This window comes from Carettochelys insculpta, chromosome 3, assembly GCF_033958435.1.
Source record: "Carettochelys insculpta isolate YL-2023 chromosome 3, ASM3395843v1, whole genome shotgun sequence".
Classification (NCBI taxonomy): Eukaryota; Metazoa; Chordata; order Testudines; family Carettochelyidae; genus Carettochelys; species Carettochelys insculpta.
This window is the reverse complement of record NC_134139.1, coordinates 62,582,187-62,592,500: the sequence shown is the minus strand read 5'-3', so window position 1 is coordinate 62,592,500 and position 10,314 is coordinate 62,582,187. Positions and strand designations below refer to the sequence as shown.

Below are 10,314 nucleotides of genomic sequence, written 5' to 3'. Positions count from 1 at the left end.
GTACTATCGGCTGGAATTGCGCAAACAGTAAGAGCAACACTTCACACAGCAACACCAGAAAGAGACAGGCAGGGGGTCCCTTGTAAATATCTCATTAAGCACTGAAACACAGAAGGATGTTATCTGACAACAGATTCATTTTTCTGAACAGACTTTAAGAGGGGAAAATAGGTATTTTAATCCCTGGAAATTATTGCTATCATAGAATACCCTAAAACACACCTTCTCCATGGAGCTCCCTTGAATAAGAAGTTTTTGCAGCATGAAGAGGGGGGCTGAGGAAAGATAGGTGTTTGGGGCCAAATCCTGCCCTCAGATACATGCACATAGCTCCTACTGATGTCAGTGATGGCTGGCTGATGATGAAATGTGCCTTTTAGAATGCAAGGGTGTCATCTGAGTGTGATAGGCCCTCGTGCTTTATAACATAAGATGAGGCATGAGGATTTTCAGGCCAACTGTTTTTGGGGTTGTTTCTTAAGTTACAATGGAAAATAGGGCTTAGGCTTGAATATTGGCTTAGTCCCCAGTCTTGCAATGTGATGAACAAAGGTGGAGCCCTCTGCGCTTGCAGGGCGCCCTGCTGAACTGGACTAGCATGTGATTGCTACTGTCTGCTCACATGCATCCCACAGCAGGATCATGGCTCTAAGAACTCTTTCTACTTTTGTGTATTAATTCCTCCTGTCATCTCAATGGGGGTACTCAAAGCAGTACCCTGACAAGCAGTACCTGTTGGGCTTATCACTATGGAGCTGTAGTTCCACAGTAATTTGCTGTACAAATTGCAGCTCAGCTATGTTTTCTCCTACTCTTAAAAAAATGGAAAGAAAGAAAAAGAGAAAAAACAAGAAGAAGGTGAGGATAATTTCAGACAAATTACTTATAGTAACTTAACTGCAGCCAATGGCTGTTTTTCTGTAAATCTGTGGTCCTGGGGGATCTGGACATAGCGTATGCCTGCTATCTGGCTCTTTGATTTAACCATGGAATTAGATCTGGATTAGATAGAGCCTGGTTCTGTTGCCACCTCATGGCTGACGCGCCCATTAAAGAGTTTGGGGGTTTATTGGAAGGCTTCTGAAAAGAAAAGGAGAGATCAAAATGGCTCCCAAGGAGGTTGCCTTCTGAGAGTTTCATGTGCAGAGCAGCTACAGAATCAAGCCATTAGCTGATGGCATGGGTGTTTTGTTTTGTTTTGTTTTGTTTTAACTGTGAACAGCCATGCGTGAATATCCTACTTTTCTGAGAGCTTTCAGAACTGGTTCTGACCAAAGTTAAAGGCAGAAATTCAGAGCTCCATGCACCTTGCAATGCACGTATAATTTTCATATTAATTCTCTATCATGCAGAAACTGTACCCATAAGTAAATGGGTAAAATTTCACAATGAGATTTCTCTCTCTTAAGACAATTGCTGTTGTTTCCCCAGCTCCCTTCCTCGGTTAATTATATCTTGTAAGTCCCTTACTATCTAAATCCAGACATTAACATTTAGTTACCTACATTCTGTAGTCAGACATTGCAAAGATATCTAACACATGTTATAAAAGTTATTACTATGGGACTATATATAAACAGCTTTGCATAAGAGAATAGAAGTCTTCCATATTTAGAAAATGCGGGTGCTATGTAAGCCCCTTTTTGAAAGAAAGAACTTAGCTCAGTTTCCTTTGAAGAACCAGAGACTTGAAACTGAAAACTTTATTAATGCCATTGTCTCCTTGTATCAGCAGGTTCCAGAGAGATTCCTGGAAGTGGCTCAGATCACATTACGAGAGTTTTTCAATGCCATTATCGCAGGCAAAGATGTTGATCCTTCCTGGAAGAAGGCCATATACAAGGTCATCTGTAAGCTGGACAGTGAGGTCCCTGAGATTTTCAAATCCCCAAACTGCCTACAAGAGCTTCTTCATGAGTAGAGATTTCATAAACTATTTACGAATGTATGAAAAGTAGCAGTCCCCTTCTGATACCCAAGTTGTATGTGTGTCTTTATTTTAATTTCATATATAGGTATATCATATACATATATGTATATGAAATCAGATTATGGGGGGGGGGTTTGGTCAGTTACAAGGGGGGGATAGCTGTTTTACTTCACCCTTCAGTTTACTTTTGCCCAAGACCCTTAACATGTGGAGAATAAATGGGGTTAATTTTCAGGAAGAAGAATTTTGAAGTGTGTAAAAAAAGCCTGTCTTAGCAAGTTAGGGCATTATGTTTAAAAATGCTTTGTCAGATTCATTGCTTGCTGCAAAGTGGCATTTTGTCTGAGTGAGACTCATGTCACAGCACAATATTACAAACAGTGAAGTTCATATTAGGTTTATACTGCTGAAGGTCTGTGAAGTTACTTCATCAGCTTAGAGCTTTATTTTGTTTTATTTTACTTTGCTTTGTAACAAATAAGGTAGATTTTGTTTCACATTTTAAAAACTACAAACATCTATTTTAGGTTCCCACTCCAAAAGGTGATATCCAAAAAGGCAAACTATTGCTCAAGCTTTCCCTTACAGGAACAACATGTGCGCTGCCCCAGTAATTAACATACAAGGTTTTTTTGTTTTTTTTTTTATAGTGGCAAAGCAGTTTTGCACAAAACAGATGCTGTACTTGCCGGGGAAAGCCAGTAATTCATGCACAATATTGTATAAACCACACTAATTTTATAATATGGTCAGCTTAGTAAAACGGAAGCATTTCACTCTCCATCAAGTAAAAACAAAACCTTTCACCGTGCAATATTGCTGTGTCTTGGTCATATTTTAATTGGCACTTGACTCTTGAAATTTATTCTTTGCTCATTTTTTTTTCCAGGCATAAAAAAGATTGCTGCCCATATTGATAGCTAGTGGTTTTCCCATAAAAAGTAATTTTTGGAATTACCTTTATGTTGCAAAAGAAAGTGTCATAGCCCAAAAGCATTGAGGCAAAAAGGACTTGTTTGTAGCTGTAAAATATAATGACTGGTTACCTAGTTCCAACATTTTTATAAAAATCCAGTAAACCATGAAAAAAATTTCAGTGGTGTACTGTTGGCTAAGCAGAGTTAAGATAGCCAGATTTAATTTTTGCATTACTGTGAAGTGTGTCATTAGAAACAAGTTTGACTGATCAGGCTGTCACACTTGTTATCTAAATCAGAAGATAAGGCTGACCAAAATATTAGTACAGTGTAAACAATATAAAAATTTTGGATTCATCTGAATGATGTCACAATATGTGAACATAATGCAAGAAAGCTAGCTGCTAGTTTTTGTGCTTTCTTCAATGGTTCTCCTTTTTGTTTTCCAATTTTCAAAAATGTATGGTATCCAGTAAAATGGGGGTTGTTTTTTTTTAAAGATGCTTTGTCACTATGTACAGTATGTTATTCTCTTTGTCACCTTTTGCACAGATGCAGTAAGAATTTATTGTTATTTTGAATTGTATTTCCCCATAGATAAAAAAACTACAGAAAGTTATAAATTAGCCATTAATATTTAGACCATCCAGGGACATCAAAGCTTTATTTCCTTAACTTTTAATTTAAAATTTAATTTTGATTTTGGAGAGTGAAAGTGTACCCATGTTACTAAACAGCTGACCTGATCATGGCAATTTCACTTCATTTACAAATACTGCTGATAGACAGAAATGTATGAAAGCAATTATTGTCAGCACAAAGCCTTAAAAACCTGCTGACTTCAAATTAAACAGCACAAACCTGTGATGCCCTGTCATTATTTTCAAGTACTGGCAGTATCTGTGGAGTATAGTCAACTCAGACAATAGCATGGGATGAAGTGCCAACGTTTTCACTATGCATTGAAAGTAAAACAAATCTTCTTGATCTTAAACTCCCTGAAAATACCTAATACTGTAGGTATCCATACCATAGACAGTATGCACCGTTCTTTTAATTTGTGCATGATCAGGTAACTCTTACATTTCGTAAAGATGTGAATCCAATCAATTCCAAAAAAGAAAGGAGAAAAATTACGTTTATGCACTTTTTCCTTCTTTTTTATTATTATGGGAGGAAGTGGCATCAAATACTCGCTTTCTAACACAATGATTTTGTCACTGGCACCCGGTCAAATACAAAATATAACTCTGTATTGCCTCCTTGGACTCAGTAAAGCCATACTTTACACAAACCACATGGACACACAACTAGATAGCTTTTTGACCTGTGATATAACCATTACTTTTATTATATTATATTATATTATATTATTATTATTATTATTTTATTATTAATATTTTATTATTTGGCTGCAATGTGATTCTAATAATCTAAATAAGAGAAACTGTGTACTCAACACTAGATATTGTTGCATTTATTTATTTATTTATAAATAGCATAATTTCATTAGTAAATGAGGCATAGGAATTTAGTAGAAATTTCCTTCAAAAGGCAAAAAATTCAACTTTTTGACCTGGAAAAAAAATTGGATCGTTGCAGTTATGGTGATTTTATTGCATTATAGCCATAATGCCTTTGTGCCTCCCAATGTATTGAAAAATATAAAGGTAAATATATGGCATAATTCTTACTAAATTGTAAGTAGAAATCAGAATCTTTTGAACAATCTCAATACTGTTTACTTTTTAAAAAATGGCTAAAAGGCAGGAGGCTATGAAGAAATCCCATGTTGCTATTCTTTTACTGATAATTCCAATTTATTTCTGCATATAAACTTGAGGTTGTAGTCTGTGCCTAGACCTTAAATGCACCAGCGGAAGGATTTAAAAAAAAATCCTTCAAAATACCATTTTTGACCCCACAAGTACAATTGTTCTTGTGCCTTCTGTGGCTAACATCTTTTAAATATTATTTTTCAATTACTACAGCTGCAATAAACACTAGATTTTTTTTTCCAGCTGTTTGACATAATGTTGATAGCTATGCATATTTTGTGTCTTTTTAAAAAATTAAAAAAAAAAACAAAACAAAACAAAGCAGGAGAATACGTTTTTGAAGAAGAGAATTTTTAGAACAGTTTGATAATGCAAATTATTTTTTCCTCAATTGTTTGAGCAGCATTCAAGTTTTGAAAATTCTTGTAGAAGCCAATTTTTTGTAACTGTGGTGCAAATCTTGTGTTTTCCTAGCATATTGAAAAGTAGTATAGAAGCAATATTTCATACGCAATATCTATGTGTATACCTATACACATACATACACACATATAACCATTATATATATGTTTGTATGTATATACACACACAAAATATGCGTATGAAGTGAAAAGCTTACCTTTTTCCTATCTAGATTAAGAACCTATTTTAGACATTCGTTATGTTTTGTGAAAAGAATGTTCTATTTGAAATTACAAAACATTTAATTCTTACTGTATCTCTGGTTGTTTAACAGGAACGTTTCACACTAAATGGTAATCATGTGGAAGATGTTAGAATGTAGTAATTATTTAAGAGAGTGTTCACCCATGTATTCCTGAGGTTTGCTTTGTGCCTCTGAGTATTATTTAATTAAAAGTGTTTTAAGTTTGCAAAACCTTTGTTACTGTACCAGGTATGTGGGTGAACATCGAAAACTGAGGGGAACTTTTATAAAGCAATGTAAATATTCAATCTTATGGTTGTTCTTGCATAAAGACATAAGATTTTAATAGCTACATTCTGAAAACATCTGTTGAAATTTATATGAAACTCTACAGTGACTATACAGATAATTGAAAGCATTCTTGAAAATCCAACTCTCTACTCTTACACTATGTCTAGGCTAGAGGGATTTGTTGGCAGAAGTTTTTGTCAGAAGATGTCTTCCAACAAAACTTCTGTGAACAGATCGTGGTGAGACCGCAGGAGGGATCGAAAGAGCGATCTGCTCTGTTGACAGTGAGCAGCTGGACTGCCTGGCTGCTCTATCAGCAAAACAGCCAACTGAAAGCACAGCAGACAGGCTTGCCTAGTATGTTGGAAGCCTTTTTGTCTACACAAGGCCCCCTGGAGTGTCCAGACCAGCTTTTTCCTCAACAGATCTATGTCGACAGAGGCGTTCTTCCTTATGACGAGTGGGGTATGTCTATCAACAAAAGTGCTGCATTCTGTTGATTTACTGTTGACAGAATGCCCTTGGGAATCTGGATGCTCTGCAAGTTTTGTCGACAAAAAGGCTGTTTTGCCAACAAAATCCTCTAGTGTAGACATAGCCTTAAATAAGCCTCTTTCATCTGATGTCAAGGGCATAGGTGATACAATTACACAGTTTTTTCTATGTACCCAAAGTCATTCAATAACAAATTTTTTTTGTCCATAGATTAATATTAACTAAGAAATAAGGGTGAAGATTTTGTGGCTTTAAAGATAGGATTTTCACCAGCAGCATTGAAAGATTATATATATAATATATATATATACATATATATATATAGAAAAAAAGAAAAGTGGTTTACAAAACCCCCAAAATGAGCACTGTACATGAGAAGTGAAAGCAAAAACTATATTTGCCATGTGTATTATGTAGTAATCATTGGTGTTAGTAGTGAAAATGTTTCCTTCTGGTACCAACTCTGTGTTTGAAAATTCCAATAAGCATTGTTTTCAAAAAGCTCCCCTTAAGAATGTAACTGGTTTATATGAGTAAGCAGTTACGTATTGCACTTAAATGTTCTGTTGAAAGAAATGCAATTTTGTTTTCTGTAAAACTGTTGGTTGTAAACCATCTATAAACTAAAGCTAAAAAATGCTCATATTTAGAGCTGGGATGAAAACTGGTATTTAACCTTTGCATCTTTTTAGGAATATCTCTTTTAGTGTATGAAAGGTGGTGGCACTGTGACTCTGTTTAGTGTCTTCATCTGAGCCACATCACCTCACTCCCTTAAACAGCCACATTCAAAACTGCACAATTGTACTGGGATATGTAAAAGCAAATCTTGAAGACACAATAAGTTCCTATTTTGCCTAATACCCATCCTTGCTGCAAATTTAAAATGCATCAAAGTACTGCTTAAGTAGGGAAAAACAATTAATATTATAACAAAAATATGTTATTTCCATGAAATGTGAAATCGGAGGCCAGAAAATGCATCTTAATTTGGGTTTTACTGCTGCCCAGAAGAGTCAAAGGTTAAGATTTAAACTGATATTCTCCCAGTCATTACTCATATGTATATAGTTACAAAAGTGACAAAACACTGCCTTTATATTATTTAGCAATATGTTGTAAATAGCATTATTAAGCTCTTTTTTGTAACAAAGACCCTTTAATTTGAAGATAGTACAATAACTGAACTGATAAGTCAATTTTTGATTTTTTTTATTTTATTTTTTAGCTAGAGGCAATTTCAGCTGTGGGTTTTTGTTGTTGTCTATTGTTCTGAAGACTTTGCATAATTTATTGGTTTAATTTATCCTAATTTATTTGATAAAGGTGTACAATTTTGTATTACCCAGGATGTACTGTAATATTAATTGATGATATGATGAAAACAATAAGACTCCCCTGTCCATATGGAAAAAAGTACAGTAGACAATTGATTGAAAAAAAAGTTACAATTCTAGCTTGGCAGCTACTAAATTAAAAAAGAAAAGAAACAGGAAATAATTGGGGGAGGGATTTTATTTTGTGTGTTTTAAGCTTTTGTATACTCTCCAGACTTTTACCTTTTTGCTTTGTACCACTTAAAGGATACAGTAGTTCAATTGCCTTGTGTGCCTTCCATCTTCTCTAAACTGAATGTATGTGCAGTATATATGCAAGCTTGTGCAAAATAAAATATAAATTACAAGCTCATCGCCATTGTTTGTATTTTTTTCTAAAAAAAAAACAAAAACAACATTTCTTTATGGAACAAACTTTGAATCCCTGGAATTGGGGAGATTGCAATGCTATTTAAGGTTACTTTTTTCCACTCCTGTCTGACATGATTTGCTAATGAAGTCTGCCAGCTATCTTACAAAATGAATGTATATTTCCTGTGGCATTTGGGATGCCTGCATTAATCAGCTATATTATAGTCCTGCAACTTGCTGCTGTTATGTTGGCGCCTTTTGCTCAGATTCTATAAACACTTATGCACATGCTTAACTTTAAGCATGTAAGTGGTAGTTGTGAACTCAAACACAAATAAACCCTATGAAGTCTCCATCCTGCAAATATTTATGCACTGAGTTATCTTTAAATTTTCCATTATAATTAAAACCATAAACATAGCAATTGCCATTTTGGCTCAAACCGATGATCCATTTAGCCCAGCATCCTATTGGACAAGATGTATAAAACCTTCATATCGTGTAATTTTTCAATATGATAACACACACAGTTGTTTTTTTTCCCTAACTCTGCCTGATGTGCAGGTCATGTCCTGAAGTATTAGAATTGACAACCTTTTAAACTAGTTTTAGCTCAAATAATCTTACACACTATTTTTATTCACAGTAACATTTAATCATTTTTCCAGAGTGTTTGCCTCATCAGTGTCCTATGTCAGTAAGTTCCACAAGTCAGTTTTGTGTTCCATAAAAAAGACTTTCCTTTGATGTGGTTAATGGTTTTATTTTTGCTCTTTTTATTTAATCAACTTTCCCCCGTGTTTTTATACCATCATAAAAGGAGCAGCACCCATATTTGTGACTACTTCTATGTTATTTTAAATACTTCTATTAGATGTCCTCCTTTCCAGACAAAATAGTCCTTCACATGTTATGCAGGCCTTATGCAGTTACTTACATGCTATACTGCTAATTACTTCAATTATCCTACTCTACACCTTGATTATTTTTGATGTTGTTTTTGATTAGTTGTTTTGTTTTTAAGATGAGAAAACAATTTAACATTCAAAGGAGGTGTGTATCATCAGCTTATGCTAGAATACTTCTGTGTTCTTTTCTTTCCCTGTCTGAAATGAGCCAAACAGCTGATTAGCCTTGAACTGATGTATGTGGGCTTTTATAAGGTATTTTCTTTCCAGCATGCAGTCGCTGAAGATTTTATTTAAAGGAGAAATAAATTGTAAATATGTTTTCATCTAACATCATTTCTTCTCATATATTTGAGTGATAAAGTATCTAGAGCCCAAAGTAATGACCTCAGGGCAATAGATAGCTAGAATGCCAGCTAAAGACTATCTAATGACGACTTCATCTCTCCACCAGTAGTTAAAACACTGGGTCTTTGACAGCTGTATAGTACAGTGTAATCATACGGTGACTAAAATCCATACCCAGAGTAATGGCCATTGAATGTAATTGCATCCATAAGGCCAACAGTGATTTTGGTCTGAGGGGTTCTCATCCAGCTTGTATCACAAACAAATGCACTGGTCGTTCTTTTTTCATTTCCCACTGTGTTGCAGTACAAACCCACAATCCCATTCCACTTTCTGGTCAGGAATCTGGTTGCTCAGGGCTATTACTCAAGAAACTGGGTAACACATGGGAATTTGCTAATTTTCTGGGGGCTCTTGACACTGGACCCTGGCCACAAGATTAATGGGAGGGCAGTGCTGAGACTCTGAGCTTGCCCCCTTCAGAGATCCTCCACCCTCAAACCTACACTCCCAGCAGTGTGGGTTCAGAACAGCCGTAGAGTCCTGGAGGAGACTGCTTGGAAACCCAAAAGTGGCTCAATGATGACAGAGGTAGATAATGAGTAAGAGCAGGCAACCATGGAGCAAGTCTAGCTAGAGGCTTCTGGATGAAACTAAAATGATGTGGGACAGCTTGATCAGAAGAAGAGAGAAAAGTGAGAGTTTGCTTGCTCAAAGAGAGCAGCATGCCTTGTGTTGCAGCTAGCATTTGAAAGAGCTAGCCCCCATGTGCAAAAAGAACGACACTATCTCAGGATCTTCCCAAGGAGCACTGGCATATGCATATGCTGAATGGCTACCTCCAACCAGCCTGTCTGCAGCCTGGACAGTGAGCCCTTTGCAGTTCTTTCATGACATTTCCCCCACCCCCAATAAAGCTTTGAAAGACAAAACATTGTTTTTCATTTTACCCTACATTTGGAAGTGCAAATCTGTCCAAACTCTGAATTGGGACCCCCAGACTATCGGGGCTGTTCAGAGTAGCCTGCATCTTTGTAAGCAGCCAAGCCAAACTCCCCTGTCTCCAAATGCACCAGCCATTTGGAGACATTCAGTGCCACGCCTTGACCCCTCTCTAGTTGGAACCTTCTGAGTGCTGCTATGTGGAATTTTCCAGTTAGGTGAATGTGTTTCCCTGCCCCCCCCGCCCATGAGACAACAATGCAGGACTGAATTCCCTGTAAGTAACATAGGTAAAGCAGTCTCTTTTTGTCCATGATATTAACACTAATCGGGCTAACAGCACTAATTTCTACAGGAAGGAATGTAAAGTG

The 10,314-nt window shown here is 36.1% G+C and overlaps 1 protein-coding gene across 3 annotated transcripts in view; it reads left to right on the top strand.

Moving 5' to 3' along the window:
- PROX1 (prospero homeobox 1) overlaps nt 1–7,737 on the top strand; it is a 55,532-nt gene extending 47,795 nt beyond the window's left edge. For all 3 annotated transcript variants that reach the window (XM_074989986.1, XM_074989984.1, XM_074989985.1), the window contains one exon: nt 1,736–7,737. In XM_074989986.1, coding sequence (XP_074846087.1) covers nt 1,736–1,921 — 186 coding nt within the window. In that variant the 3' untranslated portion in view covers nt 1,922–7,737. The remainder of the gene's footprint in view (nt 1–1,735) is intronic.
- Nucleotides 7,738–10,314: the final 2,577 nt, after the last annotated feature.